The 22744-nt window shown below is 34.9% G+C and overlaps 1 protein-coding gene across 1 annotated transcript; it reads left to right on the top strand.

The window, feature by feature from the left end:
- The first annotated feature begins 13927 nt into the window (after window positions 1–13927).
- LOC145093433 (MYB-like transcription factor EOBI) lies at window positions 13928–16587 on the top strand. Its single transcript, XM_079031559.1, has 3 exons — window positions 13928–14168; window positions 14267–14396; window positions 16046–16587. The coding sequence occupies exons 1-3, from the start codon at window positions 14030–14032 to the stop codon at window positions 16347–16349; spliced, it is 573 nt and encodes a 190-aa protein (XP_078887685.1). The 5' UTR covers window positions 13928–14029; the 3' UTR covers window positions 16350–16587.
- The last annotated feature ends 6157 nt before the right edge of the window (window positions 16588–22744 follow it).

Genomic DNA, 22744 nt, shown 5'->3' with positions numbered 1-22744 from the left:
GTTTGTAACTTTCATTAAATGTGGAAAGTTGTAATGTCTTGGATAAGACAAAGACCAACTAGGACCAATTTATGACGTCTTTTGATAAAAGCTACACTAACTCTTGAATATTTGTTTGTCAAGAAATGGTTTTTGACAAGAGAATCTTATATGTCAAGGAGTCAGTGGGAGTCTTAATGGTCTTGAAAGGTTTCAAGAACAAATCAAATAAACCTTATCGATCATCACTAGCACACGAGTTGAGGTTTACAACCTATCGTGTTGACATTATTTTGATTATGTGCCAATCCAATCGAGTTAATTATGCATGTGAGTTCTATGAGTTCTCATTTTGAACGCATAAAAGGCAAAGCACCTTAATCAATGAAAGGTACATTGATAGGAAAGGGTGAGCTGCTTAACTACTTGGAAGACATGGTGGGCATCTGTGCTACCATAAAGGCAAGAAATCGAGATCAAGAAAGTTCGATTCATAAGAGTTTGAATTTGTCGTAAACCTTGGTTTTGACAAATTCACATGGATAGGAACAAATACACTGTTTAAATCTAAGTGTCATAAGATTTCCTCCTTCATGAAAATGATTGTGAGGAAATGCTTTCACTAAGACAGATTCTAAGAAGATAGTGATTGTAAAATTGCATTCTCGAATTCAATTATGGTTACGGCATCCCTTTCCATAATTTGAATTGTGAGGTTTGGCAATTAGTCTTAATTGTTTAGACACACATATGAACTATCGAAGGCAAATGTGTATAATATCAAGAAACATTGATAAAAGATTATCAAAGCACTAAGTATTAGAAACATGAACTTAAGAAATTCAATAAGCATTGTTTTTCTGAAAGTTAAGATGTTTATGAATACATGTCGAAGCTAGTGGGAGCATAAGTGTTATGTTTTATAATAATCATCAAGATAGTGGGAGCATAAAAGTTATGATTGTATGATTATTAAGGAAAGTATTGCAAGATTAGCAATATTAATTATAGAAAACAAGAGTCATACTATGCAAAGTCGCAATAGTTGAAGAGTTGTTTTGCTATAATTAAGGGAGAGAATATTATGCTTCATTTCAAATCTAAAGGTTTAGGTTGAGAAGTGTTAATAAAATTTAGTCAAAGGTACAAAGTGTGTTCTTAAAATTTCGATTATGATTACGGCATCCCTCTTCACAATTTGAATTTTGAGAACATAGCAAATAAAACATTAGACTAAAATAATTAAACAACTATCAAAGGACAATCCAAGTTCGACGAGGATTGGTCGCTTGTGAGTAGTTGGAAGTATAGTATTGGAAAATATGGAAATGTTTCCATATTGGATGGACCATATCGACATCATTACGAATAGATAAGATTCTATTAAGAATGAGTTGTCACATGGAACATATGGAAGTGTGTCCATATTGGGAATTGAATATTGAGAAATCTATGACTAGATTAGAAACTTCTATGCAAAAGGATGTTCAAAGAATGTACTTTGAGTGAGAGACATCACGTCTATGGAATTGTCTTGTAACAATCTCCGATAGAGGACTTTGTAATATCATTGGCAATAGTCTTTGTGACTTTGGTATAGTGACATTACGAAAGGATAGTTGCATAGAATGTTAGAATCTAGCATATTCTATAAGTAGCAAGAATTTGATATTCTTTAACTTATGAAAAACGGATTTGGAGTTGTGAAATGAGAAGGATTGGAAATGTGTTCAATGTGATCTATTTCACAAAGTAAGAACCATAGGTAAACATTGTGTGCATGCTAGGAGCATGGGACAAGTGTTGTAATTCAAGTAAGAAGTTGATTACCCGAAACGACAAATAATGAGTAATCGATATGGTGATAAATAAAATGAGTTTTATTTATACTCAAAGGTTTGAGGCCATATGGGATTAGTATTATTCTTGTGTTTCACATTTGCATGTTTTGACTTCCAGAATAATTGAGTTTATTAAGAATAATCGAATTATTCGAACGGGCCACAGTCGTTCATATGTTGGAAGTAGATATGAATGAAGACTGTCGTGAATTGGTGTGTGGAATGTCTAGAAAAGTATTAGACATAAGCAAATGTTTGCTGCAACGTTCATGAGTGCTTATGAATGTGATTTGAGCATTCGATTAGACCCACGCTCACTTGGATCACTCCATGGATTGTATCACGAGTGATTGGTGAGACGATAACATCTTATATTCTTGAAACCGAGATGTGTGAGTTGTATTTTGCAAATCGGTTGCACATTGATAATATGTAAACGCACCAGTAACTTGGTGTTATAAAACATATTGTTGTGTGTGATTCGGTGCATGAGTACAAGCAAGCATTGTATCAAAGTTTATCCGTTCCTTTTATCCAAAGTAGGATAAAAGCGATATCTTTGGGCCCCTCGATGGTTTAGTGATGACAAACGTAAATGCTCGGCCGGGCTAGGGCTAATTTGATTTGTTCAACTAGTCAGTCGTCATAAATCAGAAATCGAGATATAGTACAAAGAGAATGATTTGAAATAATATCTCATATGATATCTAGAATGGAGGAATATATGATCCCTTATCTAAGGACACGCGTATTTGATATGATCAGAGTTGACAGCGGCTTTGGAAAGCTACGATTGCAGATCGGGATCTGAAGTCATACACAGAATAGTTGTTAGACTTATCCAAGTGGGAGACTGTTGGATTAGTGTCTAAGTCCATAACTATTTTGGTATGTACTTGACCCGATGGTGCATGGTCCTTTTGGGTTGCCTTCACCAAAGCAACTTGAATGGAGAAATAAATAAAGAGAGAGAGGTTATTATGATTTATTAATATGTTATAAGAATAATATATTAAAGGAAAAATCATATTTTTTTAATTAATATTGGTCAATAATTAATTAAGAATTAATTTTGTGATCAAGTGTAATTAATTAAACTAGAGGGGCTGAATTGTAATTATGTGATAGTTACAAAATAAGGCAAGAATTATCTTATATATGTGGTGGACGAATTTGAAGTGATAATCACTTAGAATTCGACTATGATAAGGATTCAAGGATTATCTTATGGGTTGCTTGGTGGATAAGCAACTAGATAAGGATAATGACTGAAACTCTATCTTTACACCTATATAAACCCCCTAGGGCTTAGGAATTCGTCTAACCCTTCCCAAGAGGTCCTAAGGATGAATTCTAACCTCACTCCTCTCTCTTTATACCTTCTCCACTTGCTTATGGTGTTTGTAAGCCATTAGAGGAGTGACACTTGTGACTCTCAGCTTTCCAAGGTCAATTCAAGGAGGAATTGGATTGTTATTGCTATATAACAATCAAGGTATGTTCTTAAACCTAATTACATGTGAATTCCGATTTCCATATGCTAGAATTAGGGTTTATAGTCTTGGATTCAAAGTATGTACAATAGAGAAACCTAGATCCAAGCATTAGGGTTTGTATGAGCACATAGGATGTCTTATGACCAAAACCCATCAGTGGTATCAGAGCCATGATTGGTTTCTATTGTATTGATGCTTGATGTAACTGAAAATCGTGTTTTGGCCTCACTGTTCGACCTGACTCGGCGAGTCACTCTTGGACTCGGCGAGTCAGCCCTATTCGGCGAGTTCTAGAGGGTGACTCGGCGAGTCGGTGCGTCAGACTATATAAAGAACCTCATATGGAGTAAAATCGGCACAAAGACTCAAAGGGTGAGGTGTAGCCGATTTTATGATCAAAGTGTTCTTCTCTCAAGTTATTCCAAGAGTTGTCGTGTTGTGTGAAACATATGATGCATCACACTTGGGGTGCTAGGCTCACAAGGTCTTATGGAATCCAAGCTGCAAGAAATGTATGTCTTTCTACTAGTTTTATATTACAAGTACCCCATGCGATGCTGTGACAACCCAATATTTCAAATCTTTGTAATGACCTAAAAAGTCAAGTATTGTAACCACTTTTGAATTAATAAAATTAACTTTGATAATAAAATGTCCAAAAAGTTCTATTTAAATTCCCTCTATGTTTAAATGTCATTAAACCGGGATCGTACGTAAAAAGAACGCCCAAATCCGACTTCATATATTGAAGTTAAGATTTTTCCAAGTTCGGCTTAGCAACAGACAGCTAAAAACTCGTATCGGAGATCGAGCGACTTTTGGCCGGAATGACCTAAACGAGAATCGAAGGTCTCGACAATGGTATTTCAGCAGTGAAAAGTCTGGCAAAAACCGACGTCAGATAAAGAAGTTATGAATTTTTAAAGAAATTCCTTAATCACGTCATTTTATAATTAAATAATAAAAATAATTTCGGAATTTGCCAACGGAGTCTAAACGAAAGTTGTAGAGCGTAGTCTCACCTTCGCGTGGATATAAACACCATCGAAAACGGAGTTCGTATGAAGGAGATATGATTTTTTGAAGTTTATTAAATAATTTATATATATATTTAAATCAAAAATCCGGTAATATCCGAAGGAAGAGTCTGCGTCCTCATCCGAGTTACGCGCTGCGTAACCTCGTACGCCCCACGTACCCGAAGGCTTGGTCTCGGTCCGTCCACGTCGCCACTATGCGAAGCTACCGACCCGCCCATCCGACCCGATCCGTCCCATCCGAAGCCGAGGCAGTCAAGGACTCGGTCATGCATGACGTACGCGTACGCCCCGCGTACCGAGGCTTCTCAGACCCCTATAAATAGAATGCGAGGGTTTCCGAAAAACTTGCCCATTTCTTCTCTTTTCTCTCACGTTTTGCCTCGTTTTCCGTGCCCGTTCAAACCCGAAGCCCTAGTCATTTTGCACCAGTCCCGAAGGTCGATTTTATTCCCGAGATTCCCGAGAATCCCGAGAAAAATCCGTTTCCCGAGAGGAAACTCTGCCCGGTTTTCCATCTCGCGATCTTCAAACTTTCAAGTGAGTTCATACCCCTAATCAATATTTTAAATGATTTTAAATGCTTTAATGGGGGGGATACAAGTAGAAACAAACATGTTATTTAATCATTGATATGTATTTTATAACTGTGTTTGTCATTTAACATATTTCACATGCTACAAAATGTGATGCATGAAATGGTTTTACATCTTAAAAACACATTCTTACCAAATGTTTTACCTTTGAAATGTTTATTAAAATGACATCAATTCATTGTTAATTATTGTTCAAAACCCATAGATGTCTTACAAAAACCATTTTTCATTCTTGAGCGAAACTATGCGTATACACTTATATTCTTATATATGTATTGATGTTATAGCGTACATCTTTCATTTAGTTTCCCACACTCTTGAGTAGTAAGAGTGTACAAACCTACATGATCTTCCAGTTATATTACAGTAGATTATCACAGGGATAATTTGAAGATATCAAACATTACTTCTATTACAAGGAATCACACAAGAGTTAGTTCATTCATGAGTTCTTACTAGAACCTTACCTGATACATGAGTACCTTTACATATACTTACATGATACATGAACACATTACAAGAGTACCTTTACGTAGATACCTTTACCTGTGTATACTTGTTTATAGTGAATATTTGTATCTCAAATTGCGAGGATGATTTATTAGTACCTTCTGTGTAAATCTTCCTGCCTATCCCACAGTACCTCGGGATATCTAAAACAGGACCCTATCCCACAGTACGTCGGGATACCTAGATGGGCCTCTATCCCACAGTACCTCGGGATATACGTACGGGACTAACCATTCCGGAACCCATCTGTTAGCAACAGTGAGTGATGAACATCTACGGATGCCTACGGTTATTACTTATACTAGGAGTACCTTTACGGGGACTAACCCTTCCCTCGCCCTGCTGCTGCTACAGAGGACAATTGGACAATCTTCGGATGTTCATTAGGTTATGTAAGTACATGTTAGCACCAGTACCTCCGGCTAACATTTACTTTATTACGTATTTCCTATTACTTTATTTTGTGATACCTTTCACATAAACGATGAGTTAGACTAAGCACTTTTAGTACTAATCAATACAAAAACTACACTTCATACTTACAAAACATTCGGGTCTTGGTAGAAGACTACACTTCATACATACAGAACATTCGGGTCTTGGTAGAAGACTACATTTCATACTTATAGAAAATAAGGGTTTTTCTAGTGATTTCATACTTACCTCAATAGTTTCATTTAAAGGTTTACATGGCTTTCATAACAGATTTTCACAAACAAGGCAATGGCACTTATATACTTATGAATTCACCAGCTTAAAGCTAATACTCGCTTTCAAAATAACTTGTATTCTCAGGTCATCAGTAGACAGGTACGGAGGCCAGGTTTTGAGAAGTCGGAGCAGACAAGTCTTGTCTTTTATTTTGATTGTATATTTTTGCTGTCTTATTACAATGAAAGAACACACATGTATTAAACTTTACTTATAATGCAATGGATGATGTTGTTGCTTGTTTATTATATTACACTGTTGTGATACTGTACATGACGTCCTCCACCCCTGAACGTTTCCGCCGTTCGTGGTTTTGGGGTGTGACAGATTGGTATCAGAGCATTGTTTATAGTGAATTACGTATATCAACCCATAAAAGATATACTAACTATAAATACATGGGATTAAAACACTCTGTCTAAGAGTTTATACTTTTAAATAATAAAATATTTAACAAAGTATACGTGCCTGCATTCATACTAAAATCAGTGTCACAACGACAAGAACAAAAGTATTACAATTGTTGAATATCACAAGTAAGCCTGGGGATATATGGTCAGTCTTGGGAATGGCATAGCCTGATCAACTATGCTGGTCCGAGGAGTGATTAGAATATGCCCGAGAATGGTTGTGATATGGCAGCAAGTCTAAAAACTTACCAACACAACCATAAAGAAATACCATAGGGGTATTTGGTCTTACTGTAATTATCTTAGTCAGTTCGTCTATTTTAGCTATTCCTTCTGTTGTTGGGCTATGGGGATTTAGTCCATGAGACACATTCATTAATCATTTATTCTTATCCATTTCGTCATCCTTTAAACGTATAGTTAAAGATGCCGCCACGCAGGAATCCAAACAACGCAACACCAATACCACCAACTACGAGTGTTAGAGGAGGATGTTCCCAAGACAGCCTTCCGAACTCGTTATGGGCACTACGAGTTTGTAGTGATGCCATTCGGATTAACTAACGCGCCCGCAGTATTCACGGATCTGATGAATAGGGTGTGTCGTCCTTACATGGATCAGTTCGTCATCTTCTTCATTGATGACATACTCATCTACTCTCGAAGTAAGGAGGAGCATAGTCAACATCTCCGTAAAATCTTAGAAACATTGCGATCAGAGAAGCTCTACGCAAAGTTTTCAAAGTGCAAATTTTGGATTCGACGAGTCGAATTCTTGGGCCATGTAGTTAGCGAAGAATGTATACACGTGGACCCTTCCAAAATTAAGGCCATCGAGAACTGGTCAGCACCAAAGACACCTACTGAAATTCGTCAATTTCTAGGTCTAGCTGGCTACTATCGCAGGTTCATTCAGAACTTCTCCAGCATAGCGAAACCCCTTACAACCCTGACCCAGAAAGGCGTGGCCTTCGACTGGGAAGAGAAACAGGAAAGAGTGTTCCAAACGCTCAAATGAGCCTTGTGCACCGCCCCGATACTATCCCTCCCCGAAGGAATAGAAGACTTCATTGTCTATTGCGATGCATCCAATCAAGGAATCGGATGTGTACTGATGCAACGAGGTAAAGTCATAGCCTATGCCTCGAGACAGCTGAAGACACATGAGGTTAACTACACAACCCACGATCTCGAGCTAGGAGCAGTTGTGTTTGCTCTGAAAATCTGGCGACATTACCTATACGGTACAGAAAGCACGATCTTTACAGACCATAAGAGTCTACAGCACATTTTTGACCAGAAAGACCTCAAGATGAGACAACGACGGTGGGTTGAGCTACTTAGTGATTACGAATGCGAAATTCGTTATCATCCGGGTAAAGCCAATGTAGTAGCCGACGCCCTAAGTCGGAAAGATTATACTGGTCGTAGAGTCAAATCTTTGACTCTAACCATCCATTTGTCCACGCAAATAAAGGAGGCTCAGCTCGACGCTTTGAAGCCTGAAAACGTGGCGGGTGAATCCCTTAGAGAGATGGATAAGAACTTGGAAGTCAAGGGTGGCGGAGACTTATACCTCATGGATCGGATCTGGACACCGAAACACGGTGACTTCAGAGACTTGGTCATGACCGAAGCTCACAACGCTCGTTATTCCGTCCACCCGGGTTCAGATAAGATGTATCTGGATCTTAAAAGGTTATACTGGTGGCCTAACATGAAAGCAGATATTGCTACCTTCGTAAGTAAATGCCTTACTTGTGCAAAGGTCAAGGTCGAATACCAGAAACCCTCCGGTCTTCTACAACAACCGGAGATACCAGAATGGAAGTGGGAGCAGATCACTATGGACTTCATAACCAAGTTGCCCAAGATGACGGGTGGACTTGATTCCATATGGGTCATCGTCGATAGACTGACCAAGTCTGCACACTTCCTACCGATCAAGGAAACAGACAAGATGGAGAAACTTACCAGAACTTACATTAGGGAGATTGTAAGACTACACGGTGTTCCTTTATCTATCATCTCAGACCGAGATAGTAGATTCACTTCAAGTTTCTGGCAGTCATTACAAAGTTCCCTAGGAACTAGGCTGGAGATGAGTACAGCCTACCATCCACAGACCGACGGGCAAAGTGAGAGAACTATCCAAACCTTCGAAGATATGTTGCGTGTCTGTGTGATTGACTTTGGAAAAGCTTGGGATACTCATTTACCCCTTGTTGAATTTTCCTACAACAACAGTTATCATACGAGCTTAAAGGCAGCTCCATTCGAGGCCCTCTATGGCCGAAAGTGCAGATCCCCTCTGTGCTGGGCTGAAGTGGGTGATACCCAGTTAGCTAAGGGACGAGTTCCTGAAAGCACTCTCACAGGTCCGGAGATCATTCGGGAAACGACAGAGAAGATCGTTCAAATTCGTGAACGATTGAAAGCCTCTAGAGACCAACAGAAAAGCTACGCTGACAAGCGCAGGAAACCATTGGAGTTCTAGGTAGGCGACCGAGTCGTACTGAAGGTCTCACCCTGGAAGGGCTTGATATGCTTTGGAAAGCGTGGGAAGCTCAATCCAAGATACATAGGGCCTTTTGAGATTCTTGCGAGGGTCGGTCCTGTAGCTTACAAACTCAATCTACCGCAAGAACTCAGTAACGTACATCCTACCTTCCACGTGTCAAACTTGAAAAAGTGTCTATCCGACGAGACTCTTGTTATTCCACTCGACGAGATCGAGATCAACGAGAGCCTCAACTTCGTGGAGGAACCAGTAGAAATCATGGACCGAGAGGTCAAGCAAACCAAGCAAAGTTGCATCCCCATCGTGAAGGTCCGCTGGAATGCAAAGCGAGGACCTGAATACCCCTGGGAGCGCGAAGATCAGATGAAACACAAGTACCCTCATCTGTTTCCCTAGTCCACAAGTGTTTTCTTACTTTAAATTTCGGGACGAAATTCCCTCTAACGGGGGGATGATGTGACAACCCGATATTTCAAATCTTTGTAATGACCTAAAAAGTCAAGTATTGTAACCACTTTTGAATTAATAAAATTAACTTTGATAATAAAATGTCCAAAAAGTTCTATTTAAATTCCCTCTATGTTTAAATGTCATTAAATCGGGATCGTACGTAAAAAGAACGCCCAAATCCGACTTCGTATATTGAAGTTAAGATTTTTCCAAGTTCGGCTTAACAACAGACAGCTAAAAACTCGAATCGGAGATCGAGCGACTTTTAGTAGGAATGACCTAAACGAGAATCGAAGGTCTCGACAATGGTATTTCAGCGGTGAAAAGTCTGGCAAAAACCGACGTCAGATAAAGAAGTTATGAATTTTTAAAGAAATTCCTTAATCACGTCATTTTATAATTAAATAATAAAAATAATTTCGGAATTTGCCAACGGAGTCTAAACGAAAGTTGTAGAGAATAGTCTCATCTTCGCGTGGATATAAAGACCATCGAAAACGGAGTTCGTATGAAGGAGATATGATTTTTTGAAGTTTATTAAATAATTTATATATATATATATATATATATATATATATATATATATATATATATATATATATATATATATATTTAAATCAAAAATCCGGTAATATCCGAAGGAAGAGTCAGCGTCCTCATCTGAGTTACGCGCTGCGTAACCTCGTACGCCCCGCGTACCCGAAGGCCTTGGTCTCGGTCCGTCCACGTCGCCCCTATGCGAAGCTACCGACCCGCCCGTCCGACCCGTCCCATCCGACCCGATCCGTCTCATCCGAAGCCGAGGCAGTCGAGGACTCGGTCATGCATGACGTACGCGTACGCGCTGCGTACGAGCGTACGCCCCGCATACCGAGGCTTCTCAGACCCCTATAAATAGAATGCGAGGGTTTCTGAAAAACTTGCCCATTTCTTCTCTTTTCTCTCACGTTTTGCCTTGTTTTCCGTGCCCGTTCAAACCCGAAGCCCTGGTCATTTTGCTCCAGTCCCGAAGTTCGATCTTATTCCCGAGATTCCCGAGAATCCCGAGAAAAATCCGTTTCCCGAGACGAAACTCTGCCCGGTTTTCCATCTCGCGATCTTCAAACTTTCAATTGAGTTCATACCCCTAATCAATATTATAAATGATTTTAAATGCTTTAATGGGGGGGGGGGGGATACAAGTAGAAACAAACATGTTATTTAATCATTGATATGTATTTTATAACTGTGTTTGTCATTTAACATATTTCACATGCTACAAAATGTGATGCATGAAATGGTTTTACATCTTAAAAACACATTGTTACCAAATGTTTTACCTTTGAAATGTTTATTAAAATGACATCAATTCATTGTTAATTATTGTTCAAAACCCATAGATGTCTTACAAAAACCATTTTTCATTCTTGAGCTAAACTATGCGTATACACTTATATTCTTATATATGTATTGATGTTATAGCGTACATCTTTCATTTAGTTTCCCACACTCTTGAGTAGTAAGAGTGTACAAACCTACATGATCTTCCAGTTATATTATAGTAGATTATCATAGGGATAATTTGAAGATATCAAACATTACTTCTATTACAAGGAATCACACAAGAGTTAGTTCATTCATGAGTTCTTACTAGAACCTTACCTGATACATGAGTACCTTTACATATGCTTACATGATATATGAACACATTACAAGAGTACCTTTACGTAGATACCTTTACCTGTGTATACTTGTTTATAGTGAATATTTGTATCTCAAATTGCGAGGATGATTTATTAGTACCTTCTGTGTAAATCTTCCTGCCTATCCCACAGTACCTCGGGATATCTAAAACAGGACCCTATCCCACAGTACCTCGGGATACCTAGATGGGCCTCTATCCCACAGTACCTCGGGATATACGTACGGGACTAACCATTCTGGAACCCATCTGTTAGCAACAATGAGTGATGAACATCTACGGATGCCTACGGTTATTACTTATACTAGGAGTACCTTTACGGGGACTAACCCTTCCCTCGCCCTGCTGCTGCTACAGAGGACAATTGGACAATCTTCGGATGTTCATTAGGTTATATAAGTACATGTTAGCACCAGTACCTCCGGCTAACATTTACTTTATTACGTATTTCCTATTACTTTATTTTGTGATACCTTTCACATAAACGATGAGTTAGACTAAGCACTTTTAGTACTAGTCAATACAAAAACTACACTTCATACTTACAAAACATTCGGGTCTTGGTAGAAGACTACACTTCATACATACAGAACATTCGGGTCTTGGTAGAAGACTACATTTCATACTTATAGAAAATAAGGGTTTTTCTAGGGATTTCATACTTACCTCAATATTTTCATTTAAAGGTTTACATGGCTTTCATAACAGATTTTCACAAACAAGGCAATGACACTTATATACTTATGAATTCACCAGCTTAAAGCTGATACTCGCTTTCAAAATAACTTGTATTCTCAGGTCATCAGTAGACAGGTACGGAGGCCAAGTTTTGAGAAGTCGGAGCAGACAAGTCTCGTCTTTTATTTTGATTGTATATTTTTGATGTCTTATTACAATGAAAGAACACACATGTATTAAACTTTACTTATAATGCAATGGATGATGTTGTTGCTTGTTTATTATACTACACTCTTGTGATACTGTACATGACGTCCTCCACCCCTGAACGTTTCCGCCGTTCGTGGTTTTGGGGTGTGACAGATACTAGTTAGGATAAGAACTTTGGAAAAATCAAATTTTCATAAATATTAGAGAAAACATAGATCCAAGGTTTCTAGGGTTACATGTACACCATAGGAGTGTTAGAATACTCAAAACTCATCATCACTTCCCGTAAATAGGGGCACAAACCTCCTAATTAGGGTTAAGCCTTTATGCGACTACCACGTCGTGACCATAAACTTGTCACGTCATGGCGCACAAGGCTGATGCACATATAAACAGCAATTACCACGTCGTGGCAACCTATGTACTATGTCGTGACACATGATTTTTCCCCCAAACCCCATCTTTGATCCCATTAAGCCTTTAGTTGATCCAATCTGGAAAACGAGTGTTAAAATTTCGTAAATGCATGTTGTAAATGCACCTTATTAATGCATGTTATAAGTTTATGAAACACAAATGTGTGTCAACTTTATTTATAACAGAGGGTTTAATGATATGCATTCATGTCATCTATAACCCTTTTATGACACACATTGTGTGTCATATATACATGTCGTAAATATGCATCATATGGTTACAACACGCAAATACGTGTCGTCTTCCATGTATGACAAGCGCTTTAATGACACGCATTGCATGTCAGCTGCACCATTTTATGACATCAAATGTGTGTCATTAAAGGACTGTTTTCTAGTAGTATTCGAGCACCTGCATGACGCTCGTGCTCATTGTTTTAAACATTTTTGTACTAATATTTTTCAAAATTTATGTTTTGTTGATGAGCGTTCATTACTAATTCGATTCAAATCCGATTGTTTTTTGTTTGACAAATTTTTTATTTCAAAGTTGGTTAAAAATGAAAAATTTATGTTGTAGACATGTTTCAATGATAGAATTTGAAACCTTGGTAGTGTGTGGCAATCCAAAATGTTAATGAATAACAATGTGTAGATCCTAATAAATTAGTAATGATTCTGAAAGGATAAATTTAATAAAATTGAAAATGAACTTAAACTATAATAATGTATCAGATAAAAACTCTAATCCATGGTAAAACACAATTAATACTATTTCAGATAACAGCATTCAAAACGATCGATAAACTTGTAATGATTATATAGATCTTTAAGAAATCAAAATACGAAGATTATATATATATATATATATATATATATATATATATATATATATATATATATATATATAGTGCCGGTCCTAAGGAATTCAATATCCTCCAAGCCCAGGACGAACAAAAAAGAAGACCTTTATCATTATTATAAAATTTTATTTTAAATAAAAATATATAATAAAATAATTGGATCCTATGCAAATATCCATTTTGCCCTCAACACACACTCACACACACATACTCTCTCTCTTTATTTATATATATATATATATATATATATATATATATATATATATATATATATATATATATATATATATATATATATATATGGAATTTGCATGAGTAAGGGTGGCATATGCATGCATGAATCCATCCATGCCTGCTGAATACAAATCTTGAATCCCTTATTATATTTACCACTAATTAATTAGGGTTAATAAGGAAGTTAGGTCTAAGGATTTATAAAGTTGATTAAGGTTCACTAACGAGCTCAATTAGAATGTTAAATGTCATCTTAGGCTTCCCCTATAAAACCAACACCTTCTTCATTATCTTTCTTCAAAAATCTCTCTCCAACCTCTCTTTCTCTCTCTATACCTTTCTCCCTTACTCTCTCTCTAGATTTCAGCAGAAAATAAAAGAATTTTGTTAATAAAAATGGAGAAAAAATCAATGAATTCTTCGCAAGACGTCGAAGTTAGAAAAGGGCCGTGGACGATGGAAGAAGACTTGATTCTTATAAATTATATTGCAAATCATGGTGAAGGTGTTTGGAACTCTCTTGCTAGATCTGCAGGTAATTGAAAAAGTTATAATTTTAATGGTTTTTAAATAAATTGATGTTTTAATTATTACTAAACCCTAGTTATGTATTTTAATTACTTGTTTAATTAGGTCTTAAAAGAACTGGAAAAAGCTGTCGACTTAGATGGTTGAACTATCTCCGTCCCGATGTAAGGAGGGGTAATATTACACCCGAAGAACAACTTCTGATCATGGAGCTTCATGCTAAATGGGGAAACAGGTACGTATTTCATTTTTGGTCCATTAATTTAATAAAAATAAACCTTGATTTCCTAGCAAAGATAATTACGGATTTTTGGTTCTCTCTCTACATATATATACATGTGCATATGTATATATAGTATATATATTCAAAGACTCAATTCGTGTTGCTTTGTTCCTTATTTCTTCAACTTATAATAATCCATTAGTTAGCGTTCGCAAACAGCATTCTTGCAATATTAATTCCAGGTTTTTTCGTGTCTACAAATAATTTTTTATAGTTTTTTCTTTGGTTTTAGTTTTTTACAATTTACTTTCTATGTGTAATCCACTTTTCACCGATGGTTTTTATTTTCTTCTTGTCATAAAAAACGTAAAGAAAAGGTAGGTTCATAGTTAATTTTAATCATGAGGAATATTTAATAATTAGTTATTTAATTAAGCACACTTTGAAACTACAATTAAGTTTAATCAACTAATTAAAGCATGGACTTAGAAAAGATTCTTTTATTAACACCTTAAAACAAAATAGTAATAATAGGTCTTGTAGCTTGCATAGCTTCGGATTCAAATTCAATACTAATAAAAAGATCAAACAGACAAATAAAGAAATCCCAGTTTTGGAAGTAACGCTTTTTAATCCATCACGTGTTTGAATTTCATCGATCTCACGTAAAATTACGTTAGAAATTGACAGATTCCATATTCTTTTGGCTCAACAATACAATGTGATCGTCCTTCACCGTTTACTTTTAGGGTTCTATGACGGTGTGCACTCATTATAATTAATATTTTTTATCGTCAGAAAAACCCCCGAAACTTTTTCGAGATTTTAGTTATATAAGAAAAAAAAATAATGTGCATTCGATTTTTTATTTGAAGTAGTGATCGGTCTTGAAATTCTTGCTACTTACAAAAACATTAGATGTAATTTCTTAAAATACAAGTTAACGACAAGTAAAACAGTTTACATGTACTGGAAAAAACACCTTAGATGTAATACTTGTAGTGAAAATACTTAATTATAAAAAGTATATTAACGCATAAATTTATTTTCTTGAAGAGACGTGTCTTTTGTTTCTAAAAACATATTTTTTTTTTAATTTCTTTTACTTACCAAAAAAAGATGTAGCTTTTTTCTTCTCTAATCTCGAACGCATCGATGCTCTTGTCGAATGAATCTTCGTGCCATCGTCAAAACGAATCTTGAGTTATGAACTTTAGCAAAGAATTTTAAAAGATTAAAAAATTAGAAAGGTTACCTTTTTTTCTGAAGTCCTCCCTATATTTACGAGATAAAATGTGAGTCGAGTCTCCTTTAAATATACATCGATTCAAGATAAAGTGATTTTGCCCATTCAAAACGTGGAACATGATGACTTTTAATTTCCATCGTGGAACATGTTTCATGTTTGGTTGTATATGAGTCTTAATTATCAAATGTACATCCTATCATCTTTTGTGGGGCATCATACCTATCTCGGTTTCTGGAAAAAGTAAATCATATTTACATAAACAAATAACTTCCGTCGTTTCAAAAAAAAAAAAAAGAAAACGGATATATTTACGTAGATACATATTGCTAGACAAATTAACATAATATAATTTATAAGTTCTTAAAGTTTATTTCTATTTGTATGTAACCTTTAAAACTATAATGCTTTTTAGATGGTCAAAAATAGCAAAACATCTCCCCGGAAGAACAGATAACGAGATAAAAAATTACTGGAGGACAAGGATTCAAAAGCATATCAAGCAAGCGGAAAACTTTAGTGGACAAACTTCTTCAGGACATACGGATCAAGCAACCACAAGCTCAACACAAACATGCAATGTACTAAATCCGATGGAAACGTATTCACCACCCTACGACAATTTTCAGAACTTTTCAGGTCCATTTCCCACTGAAACAAATGAGAACATGTGGAGTATGGAGGATTTATGGTCCATGCAATTACTAAATAGCGATTAAATCGTTTTACATTTTAAAAAAAAAATCATACCAGAGTCTTATAGATCTATATAGTATACATTTATAAACATATGAGTCGAAAAAAGAGAGAGTAAAACCATTGTTTGACTTGTGTCTTTGTTTATATATATATAGTCAAACGAGAAACATAATCATCTATATTTGGTCTTCTGTTTACGGACTCATGTATCACTATAACAGAGTTATTGAAGTCATTACATTTGCTTATACAATAAAACCACCGAATTAGTTTACACTTATATCATGGAAAATGTCCCAAAAATGATCTGATCTTACAATAGGGCTATTTGTTGTACATATTTTTAGTAGAAATAATTGATTATATTAATTTGTGTTAATCCTATATATAGATAAATACCTAAACCGTAACTTCCAAAGTATAATTCATACTAAAAATACCAACATATGATTTCCTCTAATCTGTATGATTTGATTGGTGGAAAAGTACATGATCCTCTGAAAAATCATTCTCATCACATAACCATTTCTTTTTGTTTAGTCATCTAAAATAAAAAGTTATATATTACGGTTTTTTGTTAATTATTTCATTATTTACTTTTAGTATTATCTGTTTTTATTGATAGTTTCTATGTTTTGTTAAACATACAAAGTTAATAAGGCTTAAATAGGATCAATGTTAAACATACAAATCTGTATTTGTTTTTTTCCTTCATTTTGGAAAATTTTATTAATGCTAATAATGGGTTGGCATCAACTTTACTAAACGACAAGTGAAGCTAAAGGAAAACATATGCCAAACTGAACCAATAACAAAGCGACACGTGTAAAGATGTGGAATGATCTTGAATGCTATTTTGGGAAAGTTCAATCTTTGCTTTCTATTTTTATCCAAACTAATGCACGAGGTTTAGACTGTTGAAGGGCGACGTAAGCCTAACTTTTTCAACCTATTCAAGGAAAGTCTTCACATGCATTGATACCATTTTCTTCCCATACTCTCAAAAGATTTAGTATTTACTATTGTCTAATCTAATATTGTCATATAATAAATCCATAAAAGACAAACTGTCCTTAGAAATAATATGTATTAGTAATGCCTTCAGAAGATTTAGTATTTACTATTGTCAAATCTAATATTGTTATATAATAAATAAAATAAAAGACATAGTGTCCTTACAAATAATATATATTGGTAATGCGTTTTTTGTATTTTCATATATATATATATATATATATATATATATATATATATATATATATATATATATATATATATATATATATATATAGTGTTAGGTTATTTTGTTTTTACTAACTATTGTGTGCCAGAATGCACAGATCTGGACCAACGGATGAAATTAATCAATGGACATGATTTGAAAGTGTATGATATTACAATGCGCTAACATGTACCATATAATCACACAAATTTTAGAAAAAGGGTATTTTGGACAATTAACTACATTTAAAAAAGGAAATTTTCGGATTTTTAGGGATAATTAATTCTCCTAATTTTAAAAAATTTGATTTTTTTTAATTAATTCAATTTCAATTCTAACGTAATTTGTAAACATAACCGATTTTATTCTGTCAGAATATTTTTTTGTTAGAATGATGTCTTTCTGAATTTTATTCTATTAGAATATTATTGAAGAATAACAAAATTCTTGAATCTGAGGTTGAAAAATAACAACATTCTAATATACTATTATATATCTGAAATTAAATACAAATTCATACATCCGAACTTATACATTTTAATATAATTATACATATTCTAATAGAATATCAACAAAAATGAATAAAATTCTTAAAAAATAACAGCATTCTTAAATTGTGAGTATGATCAAACTTTATTCATTCTTCAAGTTATTCCTATTAGGTCTTCAACGCATTCTTCCATACATTCCTATCACAAATACAACAAAAACTAATAATGGTTAAAAACATGTTACTTGCAGTTAACTAACACTTTATATATTCTGGTAGAATACATAGAATATGATAGAATACATAAAAATACATTCTGGCAGAATACATAGATTTTATTCTGGCAGAATACATTCTAATAGAATACATACAATACATTCAAAAGTATCGTATTTACTGCTAATATAATTTTAGATTCCAAATTAATTACCTTTTTAAACAATTACATAAAACATATGTTGCTAATAATTCTGACAGAATGCATACCACAAAGTTAAATTCTTTAAATTCTCTTTTAGGCATTTCAACAAACAGTTGTTAGATATTATCATCAAACAAACCAAAATTCATCTAAAACAATTAATGAAGTTAGAATAATAATTTGGGTGCTAGGTGTGTATCAACAAAGACTATAACATAATTAAAGAATGTAATATAGAATTAAAGAATCAAAAGTAGACATAGTAATGGTATCTTCAAAAAGTATTGTTTGAATCGTCATCCAAAACATAGCAATATCAACAATACCATAATCAACAATATTTATATTAATAGATAAAGGAACAAAACAATCATTAAATCAAGAATATAACAATAATTTAATACTCATATTTAATTACTATGATTTCAATCGTTGTTCTATAACACGCATACCATCATATAGCTTTAATTATGAGGCTTTCAATTGTTTTTCTATAATTCCCATTCCAAATTAATCTGTTTCATATAACTGTAATAGCAATATATGAATTCGTTTCTATAAAATTAATGTAACTAACAAGTTTCTTTCAATAATCGACACAGCTCTTACACATTTTGTAGTTAAAACATAGAAAGCTAATGATTTTACCATCAAAAGTCAAAATTCATACATAAGCACGTTACAAAACATGAAGATAAAGTAATTTAATTTATATGAATTAGGGTAAAAGATTGCAAAATCACCTCGAAGAACAATATCATAGCCTCGGCACCCGTAAACAAAGTACTCGAAGAACAACCTTCTTCTTCCATTTTTTTGTCCGATAAACATTAACATACCCACGTCGATGGTTGATCGAGCCGACAGTAGAGGGGGAGGAAGAATAAGAGGTAGCGGCAAGATACTGAAAGGCGTCGATGGTTTATAGGTTTTAAAATTGATTTAACAAATTTAAATGGAAATCAAAAACCTAGATTTGAATAAATATATTAACATAAATATAGGTTCAAAATCAAACAAAGTTACCAAGTTTAAAGGATTGTAAATTAAATTCAATTAATTGATTTTATAAGCCATTTACCAAATTACCCTTATTGATTTAAAAAAATGATTTAATATTTTGCTAATTTGTGATTGGTGCATACACACATACAATAATTGTAGAAAACATTTGAACCTAACTCTCTCTCTCTCTCTCTCTCTCTCTCTCTCTATATATATATATATATATATATATATATATATATATATATATATATATATATATATATATATATCACTACAAGGAAAAATGCCATTACCGGCGACAAAAGTCGCCGATAAAAGTCTCAAAAGTCGTCGGTAATACTAATAGCGGCGACGCGTCGCCGGTACTGAGTCGCCACTACTGTCTCGCCGCTATTGATTAGTTTGTTGCCGCTAATGATAAAAGTCGCCGCTATTGACTATGTCGCCGCTAATGAGTAGTGTCGCCGCTAATAAGCTAGTCGCCGGTAATAACTTATGTCGCTGGTAAAAGTGTCGTCGGCAAAAGTGTCGCCGATAATAACTTATGTTGCTGGTAAAAGTGTCGCCGGTAATTTTTTTTCAATTTTTTAATTTTTTTTTAAATAATGATTTTGGTTGACGGTGATAATATCGCAGGTAAAAGTGTCGCCGGTAATAATAATATTCGATTAAATATCAAAACCAATAGTGTTGATGCTAATTACAAAACAAATTAATAATAATATATATCAAACAAACATAATAATGTCAATGCAAACTACAAACAAACATCCAAATACAATTAAATATCAAAAGTCATAATATCCGAGTAGCAAAACAACAAAATTTTTACAATCTACCAAGTAGCAAAACGAGACAACATATGCAAATAAAACTCATCCTTACATACCATCATCGTCGTTCCCATCGTTTCCATGGTTATTTTGGGATTGAAAAAACGAATAAAGCTCATCCCTACATGCCGGGTCGACGATCATTGCACGAAGATTTTCCAACTACATAATTAATAACAATATATATAAATTTATAAGTTAGATCGTCAAACATAAACAAAAACTATCAAAATACATTGTTATTTTTAAACTAAGATTGAAAACCAAAGTACATTGCTATTTCTTGCACTTGGGACAAAAACCAAATTACCAATCTTTTTATCAAATAATCACCACAAAACCAAAACTACCAAATCAACATGCATTTTACAATGCTAAAGTAGATTGTTATTTTTAAACAAAGATAGAAACCAAAGTACATTGTTATATTTTGCACTTGGGACAAAAACCAAATTACCAAACTTTTTAGCAAATAACCACCACAAAACCAAAACTATCAAATCAACATGCATTTTACGATGCTAAAGTAGATTGCGATTTTTTAAACAAAGATAGAAAACCAAAGTACATTGCTATATTTTGCACTTGGGACAAAAACCAAATTACCAAACTTTTTAGCAAATAACCAACACAAAACCAAAACTACCAAATCAACATGCATTTTACGATGCTAAAGTAGATTGCTATTTTACCTGTGATGATTGTGATGGTGGTTGTGATGGTTGCGAAGGCTGTGGAATCGTCGGGAGACCATAAGGTTTGCGGCCAATGCCTCTAATGTGGCCACGTCGCTCTCCTGATACTTTCTCAAACGAAGCTCTTTCTTGAGAGGGCGTTAACTCACTTTCACCTTGAGTTTGTTCTAACAGCTCTTCAACTAACCGATTCTGTAACTCCCAAAAGTGAGTAACAATTAAGTATAAATAAACATTTAAATATATGATAAAATTATAATTAAATACTTACATATTGTTGTTCCGATTCAGCAGTAACAAATACACCATTCTTATCGGTATGAGCTTTGCGAAATGTTTCCACTCTCTTAAGGTTTTGTTTAACTTTAAAAATTAGATTATATTTTAAATAAATAATTACATATATCGTACGGTACCTTCTAGTTTTTGTATATAAGTTTTTAAACAATTATATATATATATATATATATATATATATATATATATATATATTTTGTTTTTTTTCCAATTATAACAATAATTAATTTTTATTTTCTTTTCAATTATAGCATCCTACTTATAAGAAAACCACATAATTTTACATAATACATAAGAACATGAAATTCACATACTTTTACATACATATTATGTTGTTGTATTGTTCTTTTTTACCGTCGAGATTAAAATATATATAAGTTTTTAAACAATTTTATAATTTTTTTGTGTTTTTTTTTCCAATTATAGATAGCCGAAGTATCTTCAGGAGTCGCTGGAAGAGGCTAGGAGGTTGCGATGGAGTGTAGTGACCGGTGGGGGTCCGGTAACTCAGATATCGGGAGATTGGTTAGACCAGAGTAGTCTCAGTGCATCCGGTAGGCGGATGGGAGGCAGCAGGATTTTCAGTCGGAGGAAGTATCGTTGAGGAAATTATGGAAAAGAGAAGGATTCAGTATGTTCCAACGGTAATGATCGGCATGGTGAGTGGCTGGAGTGACGGACAAAAGGGTGTTAGATTTTTCCAGACAGAGAATTGGAGGCAGTTCGCAGGCAGTTGATCATAGCAAACTTCGAGGACGAAGTTTAGTTTAAATGGGGGAGAGTTGTAACACCCCAAAGTTTGGAAAGCCAAGAAAAGAAAGAAAACCTCAAGTTTAGGGGAGACTCGGCGAGTCCATGGAGGGACTCGGCGAGTCCGAGCGGGATCCGGGTTGTGGTGAAAGCGACCGACTCGGCGAGTCGGCCAAGGAGACTCGACGAGTTGGGTCTGATCGAGGAAAACCCTAAATCCGGGACTTGGAGCCTATTTAAGCGTCTCATTCTCGTTCCTAGGGTTCCTTTACTGCCTCTCTACCCCAGAACACCAAACCCTAGCCGCCATATCCGTTTTTGAGCTAGATCTTGCCTTGAAGAGTGCACTAAAGCTTGGAGGAGGAAGAAAAGCCTTGGAAGAGCAAGAAGGGACTGTAGATCCGAGATTGAGAAGGCATTTCAGATCATTTGGAGGTAATAAGCTGATGATTGGACTCCCTTTGCATCTAGATCTATTCTTATGTGTGAGTTTTGGTCATTACTGGTATGTTTGTAACCAATTCGGGTTGGAGGTTCAGATCTGGGGTTGCTCCCTCAGATCCATGTTGGTTTTGGTCTTGAATCCCCTAAAGTATCAGCCCTTGGTATGTTGAAGAAGCATGTTTGCCATAAACCCTAGTTTAGTGTGTTTTGAGCATAGATCTCTCAATCTACACGTAAAGTTAGCCACTTTACGTG

Source organism: Lactuca serriola, chromosome 3 (genome assembly GCF_051521515.1).
Source record: "Lactuca serriola cultivar US96UC23 chromosome 3, Lser_US96UC23_V15, whole genome shotgun sequence".
Lineage (NCBI taxonomy): Eukaryota > Viridiplantae > Streptophyta > Magnoliopsida > Asterales > Asteraceae > Lactuca > Lactuca serriola.
Note: the sequence above shows the minus strand (reverse complement) of the source record. Positions and strands in the feature narration are given on the sequence as shown.